This window comes from Zalophus californianus, chromosome 9 (genome assembly GCF_009762305.2).
Source record: "Zalophus californianus isolate mZalCal1 chromosome 9, mZalCal1.pri.v2, whole genome shotgun sequence".
NCBI lineage: Eukaryota > Metazoa > Chordata > Mammalia > Carnivora > Otariidae > Zalophus > Zalophus californianus.
This window is the reverse complement of record NC_045603.1, coordinates 95,889,991-95,913,695: the sequence shown is the minus strand read 5'-3', so window position 1 is coordinate 95,913,695 and position 23,705 is coordinate 95,889,991. Positions and strand designations below refer to the sequence as shown.

The window sequence follows — 23,705 nt, the reverse complement described above, 5'->3', positions numbered from 1 at the left end:
CCCTCTGTCCCTCACCCTGCTCTCGTGTTCTCTCTCACTCTCAAATAAATTTAAAAAAATCTTTAAAAAAACAAAACAAACAAACAAACAAAACATAAGCTGAAGGGAAGGAATCCGGATGAAAATGAAAAAATCAGAGAGCTTACACTTTCAGCTGACAGCTTGTGTTCTGATTTCAGCAGAAGAACACTTTTATCCACAGCCCGGAGTGCACAGAATGAGTCAGGGGCTGCTTGCAGGTAGAGACTGGTGCTGGAGCCGGGTAACCCCCGCTCCTTAGAGAACTTTATGCTAACCTAAAGTGGAAGAAGAAAAGGAGAGTAAGATAATTTTAAAAATAAGTTGAATAAATACATTTGAATACATTCAAAATAATTTGAATGAACACCATCTTTTCCAAATAAATGTTTATGGATTTCTTTTTTTTAATTTAAAAGATCTTATTTATTTATTCATGAGAGACAGAGAGAGAGAGAGAGAGAGAGAGAGAGAGAGAGAGAGAGAGAGGCAGAGGGAGAAACAGGGTCCCTGAGGAGCAGGGAGCCCAATGCGGGACTCGATCCCAGGACCCCAGGATCATGACCTGAGCCAAAGGCAGATGCTTAACCATCTGAGCCACCCAGGCGCCCTGTTTATAAATTTCTGTACCTGTGTTTCTCCTGCCTGTTCTCACCCTTAACTCTCCCTACAAGGACATCTTCACCATCCTTCTATCATATCAGGATTGGCACTGCTACCAAAAGTTACGCATTCTGCTTGGCGATTCCCCCATCCCTAATAATTTAGTTATACCAACATTTACTCTGAGATCACCATGTAAAGGTGATAGTAATTACATTAGAAGACAACAGGGAGAAAACTGCTCACTGCTCTCTCGCAAAGCAGGCAAGAAACAGAAGCATCACCTTGTTTTTAAAGCACTTGTCAACCTGGAATCTGGCACTGTCAGCCACAATTTCCCCGCTGGGGTGAAGGGTGTAGACCAGCATGACAGCCACGGGAGCCAGATCAGCACTGACGTTCATCGGAAATGAGAAACTGCCATTCCAGGCTGTGTAAATAGGAGATGGCATTAACTGATACAGTGCCCGAAGTTTCCTGGCTCACTGGCTACACTTAGCTAAAAGAGAATGGTTTATGGAAAGGAAGAGCAAATTGGGCTTTATTTTAAAGGCAAATCAATTAAATAATGGGAACTATGTACACAAATAAAAAAGACTGCATCATTTAGGCACTGACAATATTTGGGTTTTGGACATCACTTTTCTATAACGCGCTTGATAACCTGGCGATAATAGAAATAAGGAGAAATCTTTCTTTGAAATAGTTGGAAGGATATCCTGAGCCATACTACTGCTTTGCAGCCACTGGCCATTAACATTAAGTGCTCTTCCTAACCTCCTGACTCTATCCCTATAACATTTCCTTAAAAGGAAAGAAAAATGAAGGCAGAGTCCATAGTAAAAAATGAATGCATTGTGTATGCCTTTGTTTCTGATTTCCTTCTGCCCACTGAGGAAGATAGCTGCTTTCACCATCACCTGTGCAGAACAAAGAAAACAAAATGTGTAACATCATACTATTTCACAGATATTAAAAATGGATAATGAATGGTCTAATGAGAATTCTATTCCAAAGAGACGGTAGCTTCTAAGAACAAGTATAAAAAGTAGACTCTACACAATTTGGAAAAGAACACAGAAACTATGATTAATTGAAAGCCTACTATGTGCTAGAAACTGGGTGAATAATATGCAGTGTACTGTGCAAGGGGGTATACAAAGCTCTGAATTACTTAGATGGTCCGGCTTCGAATAAGCCAAGTCATTTCACTTCTTCACCACTGTTTCCTTATTTATGAGATGGAGATATCAGTTGGGCAGAAAAGTCTAGCTTTTCACTTGCCTTATAAGGACAGAATGGATAAATACGGGGACAGAACCAAAAGAGTGAATTCCTTTTACCGCTTATCAAAATGAGCTTTGCACCTTACTCTCTGGTATCTGCTTAATGTACTCTCCCGAAGGGTCATGAATCCTTGATATGAGTTATAATAGAGTGCTTAAAATAGTAGACTCTGAATAGTAAGTTTTTCAACCTTAGGGAAATTGAAATTGCCTTGGATCTTTTTTATGTGTCTATTTGCCTATGTTTATGTGTTCATTTACTAGTTTCTGTTTGTTCTTAATAGATCCAATAGTATTCCCAACAAAGTGAGAAGGTTGGCTCACTCAGATACCGTGGCATGATTGACATACCCCTTCCAAGCTGCACTGTGCTAAGCAGACAATTAGACAAGACCCAAGGATCCATCAACTGAGGCTTACCAAATAAAAGAAGTTGATATTTGAATCATCCCTATATGCTTCCCCATTTAGGGAGTAATGCACGGTAACAGTCTTCTGTTGATTGCATCTAAGCTGCTTTGGCTCAGGAACAATCTTCAGGAAGCTATTGGTTCGGGAGTAAAAGCGCGAAACTGAGAAATAAGCATCCACATACTCAGGTGTTAGCCAGCTGGAAGGATAGCAGTTCAAAGGTCGAATATATGTGGCCTGATAAGAAAAGGAAAACTTGATAAGTTTTCCTGATAAGATAAATTTTCCTGATAAGAAAACCTGATAAGAAAAGAAAAATTCAAAGGATCTTAGAGCTATAAAGACCCTTAAAGACAGGGATTATTCCAGAATGGAAGGCTTCTTATCACTTCAAAGTAGAGAGGAATCTTAGCTTGTGGCTGATGTTTCAAATACCAAGTTATTGGAAGTAAAATAGTAACACTTCCCTCTCTTTTGTATACAAAACATGACCATAATTGTATGTATATTTTGTTAGGCCTATGCTAATTTATTTTTACTTTGTAATTGAAGTCAGAGAATAGCCTTAACCCTGTGTCTTTCAGCTATATTTGTACACGGACAAAGTGTTTAACTCCAAAACTCTATTTAAGAAGCAGAAAAATAGACATCATAGTATCTCCCCTATCTATGCATCAAATGATCAAAGGGGAAAAAAAAGGCCAAATTATCTTCATGAACTATCTCTAGTTTCTCAGAGGAAAATATTGGTTGGTAGAGACTTTATAACAATTGTACCAGGCTATTATCTCATCCTCTTGAATAAGTATTCTCATGTATTATTTAATGAACAAACAAACATATAAAATACTCTAAATTTTAAAACCTTGTTAAGATATATTCTTTTTTTCTTTTTAAGATTTATTTATTTATTTTTAGAGAGTGGGGAGATGCAGAGGTACAGGGACAGAGTGTCTAGCAGACTTCACACTGAGCGTGGAGCCCAAAGGGGGCTCCATCTCACGACCCTGAGATCATGACCTCAGCCAAAATCAAGAGACGGATGCTTAACTGACTGGGCCACCCAGGTGCCCCTAAAATATATTCTTAATACAAATGATCTTTTAAGAGATTCCTTATGTTCAAAACCCTAACACTCAAATACTTTGTGGGGATCTCGTCTACTCTTTGATGTCTTACTTTCAGGTTGAACTCTTGATCGAATATATCTGAAGTGTCAATAGAGAACGGAGCTTCCCCATTCTCATCTGTGGTGTAGTTTCCTATAATTCTGTTATTGAGCTCCAATTGCAATAACTTGTTCACCATCGGCACATTATCAGGACCGGAAAATTTAAGCTGTGCACAGAAGAAAAAAAATAGCATTAAGTTTTAAAACCCAAAACGTCACATTTCTACAGAGAAAGATTTTTTCGATTCCTAAGTGTGATTATTTATTTGTAATTTTATGAAATTCCTATAGACAGAAAAATGTTCTATTAAATAGATACATAAAATGGAAACAGCTATAATTTTATCTATTGCTTTTCCCCTGGGAATTTTTCTCATCTATCAGATGCAGTAAGGCTACAAATGTGTTATGAAAGTAGGAAAAACGTGTCCAGAAATTTTCAAAGAGCAATCCATGATCCCAGAAAATGAAATGAGAACATGTATTTTTAAGTCAGACCTACAGTTCCAAAATAAGAAATTCCTCTTCTATAGAAAGGATCCACGTTCTCAAAGCTCACACTCCCAAGCAATTGAGTGATAAAAGTAGAAGCTCTTTCACTGATCTGCACACCTGAAAGAAATGAAAAATAGTATAAGGGAGGATGCATTGTTTGATCAAGACCCTCGAAAGAAAAAAGAGCTTAGAGGACATGCGCAAACTTCTGGTTCACAGAATTACATTCTTGTTCTACATTCAAAGGGAGGTGTGGATGCTTTGGAGCATGCTCCAGAAGACTCCATATCTATGTGGTTATAATATACATCAAACTGAACAATGTAATTAATATGAAAGTATTTGAATCAGAGGCAGGAGAAAATGCTTTTAATTTCCTTCCTCTGACCATTCTACTCAGTTCTGGCTTGTAACTCCTTTTTTGACACAGAATTTCATAGCCATCTCTAGAATAAGGCTTTCACTTCTTTTATACCTTTCCTTAGCCTACCAGATAACTATGCTTTTAGACTTTTGCCAGATAAAAAAAAATCTGAAAGCAAAGTAAATGGAAATGCACTGTGGTATCAGCAAAGCATGTGATAAGCAGAGGTAAATGCATCGAGCTAAGTTACAATATGAATGTGACAAACATCCATAATGAATGCCATGACACAATTGATCAAGTACATTTATATAAAGCACTTTAATATAATATTATCCCAATCATTTTGAGGTAACAAGAAATAATTAGTAATTGAATCTGGTTTTCTCCACCCAAAATTAAATTTCACTTACTTTTTTTTCTTTTCCATTCTTGTAACAGTTATTTATTGAGCACTTACTATGTGCATCTTGTAAATGTCTCATCAATGTTTTACACTTGCAAATGTCTCCATTTGTATCAAATTAGAGGTTGACAAACTTCCTCTGTGAAGAGGATCTCACAGTTACTATTCTAAGCCTGTGCACCACAAGGTGCACAGCTATTCAAACTTATAATTGTAGCTCTTGAGCAAAGTAAACAAATGTGGCCCTGTTCCAATAAACTTCACATCAGTAAGCATGGAGCTGGATGTGACATTCTAGATATTGTGATCTGTTGTATTAAATCAGAGATTAAACCCTGCCAATTGGTTATCGACTGATTTACACAAAGTTAAAGAGAGATCCATAATTTATTAGCTTAGCTCTACTACTTCAGAAGAAGGATCCTTGTTCTGATTGATGCAGGCACAGAAGCAGATATAAACACTTGGTATTTACATAATTAGTTTATTTTACATATTATGAGGAAAATCTTTTTCAAAAGCAACCTTCAAATTGACCTATTGACAACCGTACTCCGCTTGACTATGTTTAACAACGAATGATCTCTATTTGGTGAATATTGATAACTCGATAAACTTCTCCCCAGTAAGCTGTGTATATCCCCAGGTTGCCCATAAAGTGCGATCATTACCTGTCCCAAATTCTGTAACTGTTACAGTGGTATGAAAGGACATGAAAAATTCCGAACGGTAGAGTTGGAAGACTTTTGTATTTACAATTTGAGTGATACAACCGTTTCTCAACTGAAAAATGAAAAGAAGGCATAATGAAAAGATTAGGAATTCAAAAGTCTTAAAAGGATGTAGAGTTTTAGCACAGATTTCTAACTGCCCCCCACCACCCCATGGCTTCATCCCACAAACTTGTTGAAATGGCCAAGAATTGCAAAAGAAGGGGTGGGAGTTCATTAGCAATTAAAGCAAGTTAAGGAGGTAATGTATTTTTTTACAGATTTCAGGGATACTCTACTGAAAACAACATAGATACAAATAGATATTTGTATTTGGATACAACATAGATACAACATAGAACAAAATAAAGGATGAGTCTGGAACTGAATGAAATTTTAAGAATTAGAGATTAAAATCATCTTGAGTCTTCAAGTGCATAACACCAAAACACATTTTAAGATAAACTGTTTATTTAAAATAAGGAAAAATCTATAGATAATCTTTCATGAATGACACCAAGAATCAGAGAAATACAGATTTAATTATATTTTAAAATAAACAGTGTCTATTAATTCTAAATTTAAAATGTTAGAGGGATAGATCAATTCATTTGATTCTCAAAACTACCATATGAGCTAGACCTCCATTATATGGATGAATAAACTGAAATACAGGTAGGTTATATAATCTGCCCAAGGTCACACAGAAAGTGGTAGCTAGGCATTCTGATCCCAGAATATGCCCTCCTCTGAACTCTCAGCTATAATATTAACAACAACAAAAACAGATAATTTTACTTCATCTATTTATAATACGGATGAAAAAGAAATATAAAATGTAATCAGAAGATTCTTAAGTGCCTTGAAACTAAGAGAAAAACATTTTTCAGTAATCCCTGAGTCAAAGAGATAAGAATCTTAACATTAATACCAAGGGAAAAAGTGCTTTGCATGAAAATCTATGGTATTAAGCTACTGTTAAAGGAAAAAGTAAAACACAGTGCGTGTGTGTGTGTGTGTGTGTGTGTGTGTTTTCCGAAGGTTTTTACATTTATTTGAGAGAGAGAGAGAAGGAGAGAGTGCGAGAGAGCACGAGCAGAGGGGAGGGGCAGAGGGAGAGGGAGACGCACACTCCCCACTGAGGAGGGAGCCATCCCAGGACCCTGGGATCACGACCCTGAGCCGAAATCAAGAGTCGAGGCTTAACCACCTGAGCCACCCAGGAGCCCCACAGAGTGTGTTTTTAACAAAAAGAAACAACTAACTTCTTTTAAACCCAACTAAATAAAATTTTAGGGTAAAGAATGAATATGTTGAAAATAAAAATAAATGATTTAAGAACACAAAAGTAATATCAGAAAGAAAATAATAAAACAAAATCAGAGAAAGTCAGAGAAAGGCCAATAAAATAGATGAAACTTTTATGAGCATGATTTAGAATAAAGAAGGAGAGCAAACTTGTAAAAGATTAGGTGCTAACACAACTGAATATCCATTTGGAAGAAAACAAAATGTCTTATTTTAGAATATAATAAAAAACTATTTTATGTTGATTAGAAAAATGTTTAAAATCTTAAAATGCTTAAATAGCTGTCTGTTCAACACAGTGGTAGGTGAGACCTTTTTCTGAGGCTGAGAACTTATAAACTTTAGGAACTTTGATATCTCAAAAATAACACAATCAAAGTCAGTATTTAAATAACAGACTTGAAAAAATTTGCTTAGAGGATGGAGGGTAATATTCATAATAAAAGAAAATTTCAATTTCACATGAACAGGAAAAACAGATAATTAAAAGTTCTTAAAAGAACAAATGCAAACTGATAACAAAAATATGAAAATATGCTCAAACTCATGAGTAATGCAAATTAAAACAATGAATTTCTATCAAAATGGCAACATTTTAAAAACTGCTATATGTATATTACTGACAGTAATTTGGGAAAAATAGTGTTCTCACATGTTGCTGACAGGAATCTGAATGCTTAAAACATTTTGGACAATAATATGCTAAAATTTTTAAAAAATTAAAATTGGATGTATATAAAATTCTATCATCTATCTATCTATCTATCTATCTATCTATCATCTATCTACTTTGACTCATGGAACCCACTCCAAGGAATCTATATCAAATAAGTAAAACTACTCATATATAAGGATAGTTTTAGCAGATTATTTATTGCTCTATTTTCACAATGGGGGAAAAAGGCATTAGCTAAGAGAACGTCTATCACTTGGTAAAACAGTTAACTAAATGTATGTTATAATCATACCATGGAAAAATGCACTGCTGATGTGGAAAAATTCCACCCTGCCTTTCCTCACCTGCAATTCCTATCTAAAAGATTTCTGCTTGTCTTGATCAAATAGTGATATTTACCTAAAGAATGTTCATCAATTTGGTGAGTAACTTCAGGACAATGAGACTTAAATTATAAACTGAAGTGTATACAAATTTCATGTTCAAAGTCCAAAGTTGCTCCTCAAAGAAATGGGCAGAATTGTTTACTTAGGTGAAGATGCTGCAGATGGGGAAAGGAAATGGTGGCTTCAAAAATAACCTCAAATCTAAAGTAATACAAGTAGATACTCTGAATTGCAGGTGTTTACAAGTGAACTTTTTTCAAAAGGACAATTCTAGGTTGCATGGTGTGTACAATCAGGGATTCATTTATTTAACAGATGACTAATGATTTCACACAGAAAGATTAGAGAGGTCAGTAGACAGTATATAAAACAAGAAAACCAATAAGATTTTTCAAATTTAACAAATCTATGAATCCATAGGTGGGTGACAATTTACATGGCCTGGAGAATAAGAGACTATTGGTAGATGTATTTGCTCTTCCTTCTTTTTTTTTTTTTTTACAAAGAAGGAATTTTTTTCTTTTTTTTTTTTTTTAGATTTTATTTATTTATTTGACACACAGAGAGAGAGAGAGAGAGAGAGAGAGCACGAGCAGGGGGAGCGGCAGGCAGAGGGAGAAGCAGGCTTCCTGCATGAGGAGGGAGCCCGACGTGGGGCTCGATTCCAGGACCCTGGGACCATGGCCTGAGCTGAAGGCAGCGGTTTAACCAACTGAGCCACCCAGGCGCCCCTTGCTCTTCCTTCTTCACCTCATCTAGCTGAAACCTCCATTATCCACAAACAGTGTTGCTAAGTCCCTTTTATAAATGGAATTGTAGAGGTTGAGCACAGTCCTCCCCAAACGTGCCACTTTGGCATATTGATTATGTTATATAAAAGTTACTTAAGAAACAACCAGTGCGAGGACACTCAGACCCTCCTTGGTCCCCATGAAAGCAGGAAACAAATCTCCCATATGAAAGGCACTCTCGCTGCACTAAAAAGTAAATAGACATCCTTACCACTAGAGGGAGGGATTTCAAAGCTGAGAAGGCTGTGGAAATAAACCTTGTTACTTTTTTCCTATCTACTTACTACCTCAGCCCAAATTCCGATTAGAATTCCCTACTAATTAAAGCTCCTAAACATCTGTTTTCTTTATCCTGTCAATTCCTCACAAATTTATTGTCTCTTTGTTTAAAAAGTATAAAAACTACCTGCCTTGGTCATTTTGTTAGCTCTGTTTCAATATGGGGCCTCCATGTGCCCCTAATAAAACTCTCTTTTTTTTCTCCTGTCAACCTCCTTCATGTAAATTTAATTCTTAGTCCAGTGGAAGACCATGAAGGGTAGAGGGAGAATTTTTCCTTCTCTACAGAATGAAATGAACAAGAACTTTTTTTTTTGAGTAAAGATGATGATCCTTACCTGTGCAATAAATTGTTCACATATTTCATGGTTGTTGTTCTCACAATTCCCAGAGGAAAGAAATTCTCTACACACCCGGATTTGGGCTTTCCCTTGCACAGGCTGGCCATACGTGTACCTGGTAGGAGAAAGTGTACATAATTATAGATGAAAAATATCATGGGAATATTCTATGGGCTTCTTCAGAAATTATATATGAAATCTGTAATCTATGACTACTCCAATGACCAAATTCAATTGGGAATCCTCATCTACTGGTTCTATCTTCCCCACAGAATTTGGGTTAAGTTAGGCACATGATCTGTTTGAGGATTCAACTGCTTTTCAAAAAATCAAACTCAGGGGGCACCTGCCTGGCTCAGTTGGTAGAGCATGTGACTCCTGTTCTCAGGGTCCTGAGTTTAAACCCCATGTTGGGCCCAGAGCTCACTTTAAAAAAGAGAAAGAAAGAACGGAAAAAAAAAAAAATTCAAGCTAATGTAGAATCTAAAATCTCAGTAAATAGAATTTAATGATTAAATTGAGTTTTTACAATTATATTTTAGTCTGATAGAAAAATTATAAAAATTGCACTTTTTTTCTTTAGCAGAAAACATATAGGCATATAAGTAACACATGGATTATTCAGGATCTTAGAAAACTTCTAGATCGATACTTTAAACAATTCTCATTGTGCATCCAATAAATGTAGAAGTTATGGAGATTGGCATAAACTAGATAAACTTTGATGAAAGGTATAATGTCTTAGGGGTGGGGTTAAATAAATATCTCATTTTCTCCTAAAACACACAAAAAAACTACAACACAAATTTTTTTAAAGTTTCAGAAAGGCAAATATGAATATAATGACATTTATCAATTATAACATTTTTTTCCTAATTGTTGGACACTAGTATATACCCGATGTTTATGTAGATTACCTCATTTATTTTTTTAAGTGATTCTGAGATGTAGGTGTATTATCTCATTGTACAGATTAATATAATTGAGATGAAGCAACTCACTTCTCCACATTGTAAGATATGGAATTAAAATTCAAACTTAGATCTTCCTCACTTCCCATAGTCCATGCTCTTCACATTCCACTAATTGGTTTTTCTCTATTTAAAAATTCTCAATGCTTCTGAGACTCAACCCAAATCACTACAATCATCTGTGATCTCTAAATATCAATCACATGCAAAATAGAGGCAAGACTAAGATCAGGTCACAAATGTTATACTTGCACATATCTTGTTAGTTCTTACTGTCTTTTGCTTACAAAATAAAACTCTTATGGTAGTATTATCTATGTAGTATTAACATGCCCATGAAATACGTAGCTCAAATTTTCATACAGATCAGAAAGAATAAAAAATTCTGAATAGATTTGTGATTTGAAAAGCTTTTGGTGGATACCAATGCAGTTTATTTTAAAATGCCTTTGCCTGTAGGTAAGTTTTCTTCCCTTCTAAAAGCTTAATTCATCTTGGAGGTTGTTGGCTAAAATAATCTGATTTGCTGTTACTTTCTCTAGTTGTCCCAAGTTAAGTCTGGGGAATACTAAAGAAACAATGCACAGAGGGACGCCTGGGTTGCTTAGTCGGTGAAACGTCAGCCTTCGGCTGGGGTCATGATCCCAGGATCCTGGGATCAAGTCCCACATCCGGCTCCTTGCTCGGCGGGGAGCCTGCTTCTCCCTCTGCCTGCCACTCCCCCTGCTTGTACTGTCACTCTCTCTCTCTCTCTCTCTAGCAAATAAACAAAATCTTAAAAAAAAAAAAGACTTAAAAAAAAAAAAGAAACAATGCACAGACACAGCACATACAGCCTGAAGTAGGCAACTCATTCACTCCTGTTCACTCCTGGACATACTGATTTCATTTCTTCTGTTCCTGCAGCCGGCCCAGAAATAACCTTGTAGCCAGCAGAGCTTCTGTCTCAACCACCTGGTCCTGTTGCAGGATATCATTATTGCTGATACTGACATACTACTTAATGTCAAATCTAAGTGGAATGTAATATTAAAGACGTGTCAAGAAATCCCAATTCTGTATCAATATTTAGCTTAGCACGTCTCTTACAAAGGCGATACTTGATAAATATTTTGGCTCTCCTGATATGTGTGTTGTACTCTTTTAGCATAACACTGGGCAGATGAATTATAGGTGTTAATCCCATTGACAATTCTGGCTCCGGGTAGGGTTTTACCAGTAAAACTAGTTTAGGATCCTGGAGTTTTTGAAGCTTATATTGATTATGCCCTTATTTTTAACACACATAATCTCCATCTCTCATATATTACATTCATAAAATTCTGGCATATGTCAGCTACTCTTCCCTGAAACAAAAAAATATTGTTATGATTTCCCTAGAGTCCAAAGGACATTGTAAAAAGTGTCAGCCTTTTACCCAATATGTCTTTAAAATACTTTGAATATTCTCAAAAATACTTTGAAATACTAAAAAAAAAATTTAAATACTTTGAAAATGCTCAAAAGGAAGTAATTTCATGTCATCAATTAAATAAACAGTTTAAACAAATATGTTAAGTATTAAATTTTTAATTGTTTATATAAATTATAACAGAGGTCTTGGTTAGGAGAGTACCTCTGAAGCCAAATAACATTGGTCTAAATCCAATGCTACGTCTGCCATCCAAAAGCTCCATTAATGTTGATAAATTATTTCAATTCTCTGTGTCTTGTTATCCTTCTTTCTAAAATAGAGATGATAGTAGCTCTTATCTCATACCATTGTGGTAAGAATATAATGAATGCAATGCTCAATGCAGTAACTGGCATTCAGTAAATATTAACTATATTAATTATTATTAGAAATTTGAGAAAAGGCGTCACACTTTTAAAAATATAAAAGACAGGGGCGCCTGGGTGGCTCAGTTGGTTAAACCGCTGCCTTCAGCTCAGGTCATGATCTCAGGATCCGGGGATCAAGCCCCACATCAGGCTCCCTGCTCATGCAGGAAGCCTGCTTCTCCCTCTGCCTGCCGCTCCCCCTGCTTGTGCTCTTTCTCTCTCTCTCTCTGTGTCAAATAAATAAATAAAATCTTTAAAAAATATATTTAAAAAAGAAAAATAAATAAAAATAAAAACATAAAAGACATTAGAGGGGCGCCTGGGTGGCTCAGTTGGTTAAGCGGCTGCCTTCAGCTCAGGTCATGATCCCAGAGTTCTGGGATGGAGCCCCACGTCGGGCTCCCTGCTCAGTGGAGAGCCTGCTTCTCCCTCTCCCTCTGCCTGTCTCTCTGCTTACTTGTGCTCTCTCTCTCTCTCTCTCTGTCAAATAAATAAATAGAATCTTAAAAGAAAGATATTAGAAATAATTTCTCAAAAAGAAAATGAAAATTTCTCAAATCATATGAATTTTTTTCACATTAAGAGGATTCAAATTAATCCTAATTAAGTTGATAAAATGTCTTTTTCCCCACTATGACACATTCAAGAGTTTCTTTTCTTTCTTTTTTTTTTTTTTAAATGAAAACACCGATGATGGTACTGATTCAATGAGGCAGGCACTTCTGTATCAGCTGTTGGAATTTATGCTGACACAATGTATTTAATGAGTAATAAGGCAATCAAAACCTGAAAGAGCGGTCGCCTGGGTGGCTCAGTCCTTGTGTCTGCCTTTGGCTCAGGTCGTGATCCCAGGGTCTTGGGATCTAGCCCCACATGGGGCTCCCTGCTCGGTGGGAAGCCTGTTTCTCCCCCTCCCACTCCCCCTGCTTGTGTTCCCTCTCTCACTCTGTCTCTCTCTGTCAGATAAATGAATAAAATCTTTAAAAAAACAAAACAAAACCTGAAAGAGCATTATACATTTTGTCTTAATAATTCCAATACTGGACATCTTTCTTAAGTAATTAATTTTTAATTCAGAAGCTACTTCTTATACACTTATACACAAAGGCATATACTATAATAGTATTTCTTACTAGGAAAACAAAATCAAATAACCTATATGTTATATAATAAAAGAAAAGTTAATTTGGTATGGCCATATAGAGATATACTCACGTAGCAAGCAGTTGGAATTCATGAAAGAGTGGTTGAATATGAAGACATGTTTTCTTAATTACGGTGGGTAAAAAAGTATGATTGCAGTTGTGCAAAATATTCACAAAAGATTAGAAGGAAATAAATCACAACGTAAATGGCAATTGTTAGAATTAATTACATGTAATTTCTTATATTTTTCTTTATCTTTTCCAAATATTTTACAATGAGAATTCATTACTCCTCTAATAATCTTAACGTAAGCATATAGGTAATTGAAGTTACATGGCTAATTTTATTTCTTATTCTTTCCGAGCTTTGTAATTGACCTGTGAAGTCATATCTCCTGAATACTTACTTAGCACATACATTCACTTGGAATTCATCATCCGAAATAGTTACTGTTTGTGGTGCACTGACCTTAACTTCAAACCTGGGCAACACTGGAAATACAAAGAAATAGACTTCAGTCCCTATAATCACTGGTGAGAAAAACTTATCGCAATCACGTAACTAAGTATGCCTCTGTGCACAACGTTGTCCTGTGTATGCATCTATATACACCACGTTTCAATTGCCCCAAATTCTGTGTAAGTGATAGTGTCTTTCTCTTTTCTACTCTCAGAACTTCACATTTTATTTATTATAGTTTTACATCACGTAGAAGATTGTCTGGATCTAGAAGATGAGATATTTTGCAGGTAGAAGAGTCAGGGGTTAGAATTAGGCTATGGGACAAGGAGTGAAGAACAAAAAAAGAGAGATGATAAAGCAGAAAACCCCAAGAAAGGAAAATGGCAGAAAACTAAATCAAGCCTCATCGACTTTTGCCTAAATCTAACATAAAAAAAAATTTTTTTGAGTCCTTTGAGGCCTACATTTATACAGAACAACCATAAGTAGTATTTAGTTACCGTATCTATCAACAGTAAATTGGTGTGTCAATGTCTTTCCTGATTTTATTCTCACAAAAATAGAGTAAATTCCAAACATTGGTTCTGAAATCAGCTGGAATGAGAGTTGGGTTATATTTTGAAAAGAGGTCACATTTTGCCATTGAAAAATTCCATTGTTTTGAGGATCCTAGAAATAAAGAAGAAGTAAAATCAGAGGTCACAAAGAGTGTTAGTCTTTCCTTCTTTATTTTGGGTATTTTCTGTACTTACTGTAAGTAAAGAAAATTACTGTTTTATTGAACTAATACCTCACACTGTAAAAATAACATGACTTTCTCAGGTACTCAAATTCAATTAATATTAATATTCAATGAATATAGTACATTTCTGGGAAACACCCCCTAAAATAAGAACAATAACCTGTAATGAATGCTTTGGATTTTTGTCTTTCTGAACCAGAGCTGCATAGTTTAAAAAATGTAAAACTCAGTGTGTCTGCTCCACAAAGTAGTGCTTTCCAAAGTTGAGTGGACCCACACCAATAGAAGCATAAGGAGGTATTTATCCTAACAGATACTTATACAGATTGTCCCTGGTGTTTTATTTGGTAAGCAAATTGGTCATGAATTTTCACACTGCATGCAAGAGCTGTTCAGTGGAAGTTCTATAATAAGAATGGACTGATAATGCCACCCTTTCAACTTTACTTGCTTTTAGTATATTGCAGCTTATGTGAGCCTGGTTCCGTAAGTTTATTGATATCATCCAGTTCTGATTAAAGAACTCCTGATAAAAAGATTTCTACAAAGAAACAAAAATATTATTTACTACTCACTTAATTTTAATTTTTTTCCCTTTCTTCTATGATAAAGTCTAGAAAACTAAATTAATTTTCCAGGCTTCCTTTCAGTAAGGACTGCCCATGTGACTAAGTGTTGGCCAACTGCATTGGGAAATTATTTCTAAAAGAATCAGATGTAGCTGGCATTGAGAATAAAACAATGCACAGAGGATGGCAGGGAGGTTAAGTAGAAGCCTGGATCCTTGGTAATACTATGCTGTTACCGCCCCCATCCCTGAGCACCTACACTTAAGCGTAGCAGTTTGTGAAAACAATAAACCTTTTACTCATTGAAGCCAATGTTAGTTAAGCTCTCTGTTGCTCTCAATGAAACACGACACTAGCTGAATTAGGATGTGAAGATAATACTATTTATGGATTACTAATGACGTAGAAAACATGAAAATGGCCAACTTGATATTTATCCTACTAGAAGGTTGAGCTATTTGCCATCCATATAACAAAGTAAAAAAAAATTCAAATTATAAAGAAGGCTATCTGAACTAGGCATATACATACACGTTCATTAATGAAGATCTCAGTGTATTAACATTTAGACTGACCTAATAATAATGGCACATATTGCATGTAGAAATTAAAATGCATATGTTGGAGTTGATCGATACAAACGATTTACTGACAGACATAACATTTGAAATGAGTTTGAAAGCCACACTACTGCAATAGAGATTTAAAAGCAAAGTGTCCATTTTGTAATGATATCACCTAATTTATTTCAAATCTTTAGATGTTTATGTTTTCTATTTCCTTAAAACAAGATGTGGTTAAATTAAGATTGAGAAGGGCCAGTAGCCCAAACTAAGCAATTTTAAATATAAAGCTCCCTTAGAAGGAGCCCAATCTTTTATTTTCCACGAAAACTCATTATTGCACTTGCCACACAGGACCTACACTAAACGTGGCAGCCCTTTATTTACATCTTCATCCGATGCCTTACATTGTGTATGGCGATAAAGGTTTTTCTTCCACTTATTTCAGTTATCTTAATTTCTAACACATGTAATGAAAACTAGACACATATCATTATTTATCTGAATATTTAAAAAATGAGTGCTTTCAGAAAATAGTTAATCTTGAGAAATTGTGATAAAGTGATCGCTTACCTGAAGTGTGATCAATGGATACTGAAAAGAAAAAAAGAACCTGCAGGTTAATATTGTAATAGTGCCTTTTTTTGGTCAGATATTGCATTATTAAGATTATCTGACTTAGTGTTGAAACAGTCTTAACTCTCCCAGAAGACGAAATTTTTATAGCTAAGCATGCCAAGAAAACCTCAAACACGAAGGAGATCCTGAACCTCATCAGGGAAGTCAAAAGCAGGTTCCATGCAACCCATTATTCCCCCTTATATGATGAGAAGACCTAAAGAAGTATAATTAACTCACTCTAAAGGGAAGTTTTCAATTTGGGGGTCAGCTTTGAAACTATGCCTGTATAGTACTCCATGTCAGAACTGATTTCCGTACTTATAGAAAGCTTCCTTGATGACACTTTATACAGCAATGGATTTGTTTAATTTGCTTTGATTTAATTGTACCATTAGAAATTACTGAACTCACCAAATCCTCAACAGGTCTGAACTTGGTATCCAGTGTCACAATGCGAATTTGAACTACAAGAGAAGAGGAAGAGGGGACAATATTTTTTTCTTGTTATTCCTCTCCCAGGTATGATTGCTTGTAAATAGATATAGAAATTAACTGTCTTGCTATTACAGAATGCTGTACTCCCTTCTCCCCTAGCTCTCACTTGACCCTTTGAAATTTGGGTTCTATTTGGAAAGATCTCTTATTACACATTTATAATTCCTCTGTTGCCCATTGCTCTGTTATTACCAAAGCTGACAGTAGCGGCTGCCACCACCAGAAACTTCTACACTAAAGACCCACAGGGGTATCTTAAAAATTGGTGCCGGAATTAATCATAGAAAGACAAGTGTGAAATATGTATAGTAGGAGTTACACTTCTCCTACAATTGCCCTGGAAAAATATATTAATGTTAGCAAACATTAAATTAATTTTAGTAGAATTCCAGAAAGACCATTTTAACTACCTTTGTATACATAGCTGTCATCATAGCTTTTAACAAGTTGAGAGAACGCAGCAAAACATCTCACTATATGAATTGTTTTAATTATTTTAAATAAATCATACAAATATATAATATTAGAAGAAAATATATAGATGCTGTCATCCAATCCCCTAAATTTATAAATGAGAAAACTGAAAATCTCAAAGAGTTAAATTTACTTGGCAAAACCCAATAATTTATCAACAGAGCCAAAACAACGACCACATCCTTCAGAATCCTAGTTTGGTGTTCTTTCTGCTACCTTTTACTTAACACAATAATAAAGAAAATTAGAAGGACTCTGCTCTGCTTAGGTTATCAGATTTGTGATTATTTCTACTGGTATGAATAATAATAATAATAATAATAATATCATTTGCAGAGTCTTTCCTGGGTGCTAGGTACTATTTTACATTGACTATCTTATTTTATTCTTATAGTATTTCTGCAAGTGAGTCATTTTTAGTATCTCTATTCTACAGAAGAAAAAAAAATGAGTCTAAACAGAGGTTTAATTAGCTTGCCCATTTGGTAAATTATGGGGCAACAAGTGAAACCAAATAATGGTTTGCTCGTAGTCATTGTATTGTGGATGTCTGTCACTAGAATTTTTAAACCGTGAAAGTGGCATGCACGAGTTTAAGAAGCCAAGCATTCAATTTTTTTTATTATGTTATGTTAATCACCATACATTACATCATTAGTTTTTGATATAGTGTTCCATGATTCATTGTTTGCATATAACACCCAGTGCTCCACACAGAACGTGCCCTCCCTAATACCCATCACCAGGCTAACCCATCCCCCCACCCCCTCCCCTCTAGAACCCTCAGTCCGTTTCTTGGAGTCCATAGTCTCTCATGGTTTGTCTCTCTCTCCGATTTCACCCCCTTCATTTCTCCCTTCCTACTATCTTCTTCTTCTTTTTTTTTTTTTTAACATATAATGTATTATTTGTTTCAGAGGTACAGGCCTGAGATTCAACAGTCTTACACAATTGTGTAAGAAGCCAAGCATTCAATTAATGGAGTTGGAGGGCACTATTTCCTAACTGATCTGGACAACCAGTAGAAATTCTAGAAATCCACGATCCTGTAACATTTTATTTTATTTTATTTTTATTTTTAAAGATTTTTATTTATTTATTTGACAGAGAGATAGCACAAGTAGGCAGAGCGACAGGCAGAGGGAGAGGGAGAAACAGACTCCCTGTGGAGCAGGGAGCCCGATGCGGGGCTCAATCCCAGGACCCTGAGATCATGACCTGAGCCGAAGGCAGATGCTTAACCAACTGAGCCTCCCAGGATCCCGTAACATTTTTAAACTTAAGACTGACATTCACGTGTTTGGATTGCTTTAAATTTGAAGACTGTGTTCCTGAGGCCAGTGATACAAAGGAAACATGCACATTGACTTACTATTCTCTCCAGGTTTGTAGATGGGTTTATCTGTCTGCATAAAAGTTACCGTCTCCTCCGAAGTGAGTGCTACAGATCTCCTCTCGAAGATTCTAAGTGTCTCTCCCTTAGCCAACAATGTGACAAAAGCCAACTGCTCAGAGGACTTCTGAGAAACCTGTTTATGTTAAAGAGCAGAGAATGGGAAAACAGTTTTTAGACACTAAGCTGGTAAACAATGTCTTGATTTGGTTTCTTAAGCTGAGAACCTCCAGAGAGCACATTGTTTCTTAACAGGAGGTGTGGAGACCACTTTTTACAATTCCTTTATTGAGCATGAGGACAGTTTCTAATAAACTTATTTTTCTGTCTTCTAGCCTTCTATTTTCTTTCTTCCTCGCCCTGAGTCCCAGTCTTGCTTCTCTTTACCTGGATTCTCTTTCCTCATATTGTTAAATGGTTCTATTTAAGAAGCAGTGATTGCATTTTAGTATAACTCCCTGTGAAAGAAAAATGGCAATATTTCACAAGTTTTGTGTCATGGGTTCCTCTCAGGAATTCTTTAGTTCTACTCCCTAGCTTCCACAACTCATCCCAAATCAAGATTTGTTATCTTTCTTAAAATGATTTTTATGCAATAATTCCTTCCCCCCAACAGAAGCTCTGAAAGGGCAAATCCAGTGCCTCACCTGGAAATCTGCACAAGCATAGAAGTTATCTTCTTCCACAGACTGGTCAAAAATTGTGGTATTGTACCCATCATATTCTAAGACGACACTCAAGGATATGGATTCATTAAGGTTTGAAAGGTGGAGACAAGCCTTTTCTGCAGAATGACTCTGCATCACGGAGGAGACCCATAGGATGTACTTTCTATGCAAAGAAAGTGATCAACACTTTAAACAAGTGTAGCAGAAATGCAGCACATGCATAAGAAAAATTTTAGCTTACTGAAATATTTCTAAAACATTTTTCATTGCATTACAATAATCTTGAGTATGCAGAGAGTTATCTTAAGAAAAATATGTCCATTCCCTTCATACCCTTGTTTAAAATTCATAAGGCAAACCAGCACTCAGTCTCAGAAGTTGAAATGGTGAAATACAATCAAATTTTAACACAGAATGCATTTAATAAGGTCACTTTGCTAGTACTATAGTAAGAATAAAGGGTATAACATTTCCTTACGGTTCTGAGGCCGCAGAAACAACAAAATGAAGCCAAAAGGTGCTCAGAAAAATGATGGGCACCATTTTATCCCAGTGTCTGAACAATAAAGACTTAAAGGTAAATACTCAATCTCCCTCTTTCTTAGTATATGTTAGCTGCCCCAACTAGCCACTTTCTTTTCTTCCTTCTACTCTGCCTCGCTCTGTACCTCTTTGCTTTTATAGTAACCCACAATGCAGGATCAGCTACTTTTTGGAACAAGTCACAGAGGACCCACCAATCACATTTAGATGACGTCTCCCATTACTTGGAGGGGTGGGGTGCAGGGGAGGGGTGGTCGTGGTGGTGCTTGTCATTTTGCATACAACTTCCTTCTCAAGTTCACTGAATGCTGCTCTCTGTTTTTGGAATCAGCAGCACAGGTTGGGCAGGAAGAAAGAGAAAACAAAGAAAGCAGTTGTGTGACACGTGGGAGTTCATTAGTTTAATTTAGCATTTCCCTCCCAGGGCTGATCCCAGTATCAAAAGCAGTAATAGACAGGAATTTGCACTTGGAAGAAAAATACCTCTCCGAAGAGCTGTTATCATCCCAACTGCCAAAAGGTAAATTTTTCAAGCTGCTGAGAAAAGTAGTATATCTGATGTTGTCAAAACACAGATGCAAATAGATATCTCAATATAGGCTCATCTTACAGGTAATTGAGACTGTGGTTATTTTTTTATAAATTCCTAATACAGAATACAACATTTAAAATGTTGATATGTGGTCAACATTTACTATGGTTTTCTTAGTAAGATTTTCTTTACAATGTTCAATATCCTTTTCTACCCTAAATGTAATAAGAAAAAAAATTAAAGAAAAGGTAATAAATATATGTGTGTGTACACACCTACTGATCACTTCTAGGCTCCCGCCCCCCCAAAAAAGGCTTTATCATAATTTTGATTCCAAAACATTTCTAAAAGGAAAACGAGCCATGCCAAAGAAACTCATGATCTCGACTGTGTCTCTAGTGTGTTAATTTTCCCACGTGTCTTCTGTTCTTTCTTTTATTTTAATTTTTTTAAGATTTTATTTGACAGAGAGAGCACAAGCAGGGCGAAGGGGAGGGGTAGAGGCAGAGGGAGAAGCAGGCTCCCCACTGAGCAGGGAGCCCAGTGCAGGACTCGATCCCTGGACCCTGGGATCATAATCTGAGCTGAAAGCAGATGCTTAACCGACTGAGCCACCCAGGTGCCCTTTTCTTTCTTTCTTTTTTATAACATATTTTCTATTTCAAGTATTGATGGAGTTAGAACATGTGGTTTGAAGAATGTTACATTGTGTCAAGAAGAGAGAACTGGTTTCAGTCTTTATTTCTGAAAGAAATAGGCTGGCAGGCAACAGGGCAAAGGCAAATACAAAGTGAAAAACCATAGCAATTATACAGATGAGGAGCTGTGATGAGGTAGTAAGAGGCCTCAGGAATGTGAGAGCAAGGGTTCCTTGGAGACCACACTTCATATTCCACTGCCGAAGTGTGTTCACGAAGTCTCTGACCATGTTGCTCTCTCAGTGCAATTCCTCATTTCTATGTAGGACTTTTGTTTTTGTCTGCCTTTTCTCTATTCCTGCATAAGAAGCCAAATCTCTTGAATTCTCTGCTTCAGCGTTAATCCTCAATTGTCCACCTGTCCTGCCAGTTTTATGATTTAATTTCTTTTTCCCTGGAAACTCAAACTGTTCATCTCTGTTTTTGACCAACATCCTAACCTCTGATAGCCCCTCAAGCTTATTATTAGAGCAATCTCTCCACTCCACTCCCCAGACTCATAAGATAAATCACTAGCTTCCTGAACAATTGAAGCTCACCAGCTTTCACTCACCAGTTCAAGGCAGACAGCGCCACAAGGCAGATTGTTTATAGATCAAAGCAACTAATTCTTTATTCCCAAGGCTGATAAATCCAAAGGATTGAAACTTCTCTAAAATATTTGCATTTTTCCAAGTGTAGAACTTTCATGCTGATTAAAGACTCTGTTTATCTTAACTTTAATCAAGGCAATTTACTGCTAACAAAAATGTGTGTACCCAATTGTCTTAATTCATCTTCGGGACTAACATGTTTTTATGATATCGCTTTCCCCAAATATAATTTTATCTGATTAGCGTGGTCTTCAGGTTAATGGGCTCTTGTCCCAGAGACTTCAGGTATTAATCCAAACTTACCTATTGAGTACTTGCGATGTATAGGCAATAGTTCTAGGTTCTAGAGATCAAAAGATGGGTAAGACTCAATTCTCTAAAGCAGTTTACCTTCTAGTAGAGAAGGGAATGAAGGGAGGAAGGGAAGATAGAAGAAGAGAAGGAAGAAAGAAAAGACAGGAAAGGAAGAGAGGGAAAGGGGGAAGGACATAGGAGAAGGGAGGAGGGAGAGAGCATGAAGGAAGGGAGGAACTACAGACGAGAGAGGATTATTTCCTGAGTACTCTACATGTAGCAGGCAGTATACTAGCGGCTGATAGTGGCAGTAGCTCATTGAATCCTCAGAAAATACAATTTTAAATGTATTACTTACTCTCCTTTTACGAGATAAGAAAATACAGTACCAGAAGAAGTCATTAATTTTCAGAGTCTCTCAGTAAGTCTGGGAAGAAGTTCTTTTAACAATCATACATTGAATGAGATCAAAGGGTTATGTTCATATGTAAGAATATGAAAGGACATGGATTAATATATTATGTTCTAAATTCTCAGGTTTCTGCTGAGCAAAGGCATATGCAATGGAAAATAGATATTACATCATCATTTGACAGATTCAATACTGTTTAAGTTATTGGTATTTACTGCTAAGGGAATAGCTCTATTCACTTCATTCAGTATGTATTTATTAAGTACCTTCTACACTGTTTAACTTATTGGTATTTACTGCTAAGGGAATAGCTCTATTCACTTCACTCAGTACGTATTTATTAAGTACCTACTATCTGCCAGAATTGTGGTAGATGGTAGGAATGAAGAGGCGAATGTAAGTTTTGGAGTTATCATTCCATTAGGAAGGGCAGAGGCTCAATAACTAATAATTCATTACAATCATGGTAAGTATCACAGAAGAGAACAATAGGGCACCATGGGAATGTATGTTGGGGAGTACTTAGTATTAAACCAGATCCTGGTGATAAACAGATGAGTGAGCCCACTTCTTTTCCTAGACTAGTTCACTGTCCACTCTGCAGGATATGTAAGCACAAAATGCAGTGCCATGTGATAGAAAGACTACTGTATATTGAAACCATGAACAATGCTCAATGGAATCACATTAAAACAATAAATTGGAAAGTTGGAAAATAATTTAATAAGAAGGATTTGAGTTGGAAATATTACGATTATGAATTTTCCAGGTATAGTAGAAATTAAAGAAACTATTACTGATGTAACAAATTTAAAAAAGTTTTTTTTTAATTCAAGTATAATTACTATACAGTGTTTTATTAGTTTCGGGTGTATAATATAATGATTCAACAATTCTATCCATTACTCAGTACTCATCATGATAAGTGTACTTTTAATCCTTCACCTATTTCACCCATCCCTTCACCCACCTCCTCTCTGGCAAGCACGTTTGTTCTCTATACTTAAGATTCTGGTTTTTTGTTTGTGTCTTTTTTTTTTCTTTGTTCATTTGTTTTGTTTCTTAAATTCCACATATGAGTGAAATCATATGGTATTTGTCTTTCTCTGACTGACTTATTGCACTTAGCATTATACCCTCTAGATCCATTCATGTTGTTGCAAATGGCAAGATCTCATTCTCCTTTATGGCTGAGTAATATTCCATTGTATATATGTATACCACAGCTTCTGTTTCCATTCATTTATGGTTGGACACTTGGGTTGCTTTCCAAATCTTGGCTATTATAAATAATGCTGCAAAAATCATAGGGTACATATATCTTTTTGAGTTAGTTTTTTGTTTTCTTTGGGTAAATACCCAATAGTGGAATTACTGGATCATATGGTAATTGTATTTTAAATTTTTTGAGGAGCCTCCATACTATTTTCCACAGTGGCTGCTCCAGCTTGTATTCCCACCAA

General features: G+C 36.0%; 1 protein-coding gene across 1 annotated transcript in view; it reads right to left on the bottom strand.

Moving 5' to 3' along the window:
• The window catches only part of LOC113921357 (ovostatin homolog 2-like), a 48,952-nt gene extending 29,149 nt beyond the window's left edge, over positions 1 to 19,803 (bottom strand). Inside the window, 15 exon segments of the mRNA XM_027591829.2 lie at positions 147 to 296; positions 906 to 1,069; positions 1,072 to 1,110; positions 2,318 to 2,555; positions 3,498 to 3,656; positions 3,992 to 4,101; positions 5,426 to 5,537; positions 9,243 to 9,360; positions 13,590 to 13,674; positions 14,146 to 14,314; positions 16,093 to 16,113; positions 16,552 to 16,604; positions 18,482 to 18,638; positions 19,150 to 19,333; positions 19,649 to 19,803. Of these exon segments, the coding sequence (XP_027447630.1) occupies positions 147 to 296; positions 906 to 1,069; positions 1,072 to 1,110; positions 2,318 to 2,555; positions 3,498 to 3,656; positions 3,992 to 4,101; positions 5,426 to 5,537; positions 9,243 to 9,360; positions 13,590 to 13,674; positions 14,146 to 14,314; positions 16,093 to 16,113; positions 16,552 to 16,604; positions 18,482 to 18,638; positions 19,150 to 19,333; positions 19,649 to 19,713 (1,824 nt within the window). The 5' untranslated portion in view covers positions 19,714 to 19,803.
• Positions 19,804 to 23,705: the final 3,902 nt, after the last annotated feature.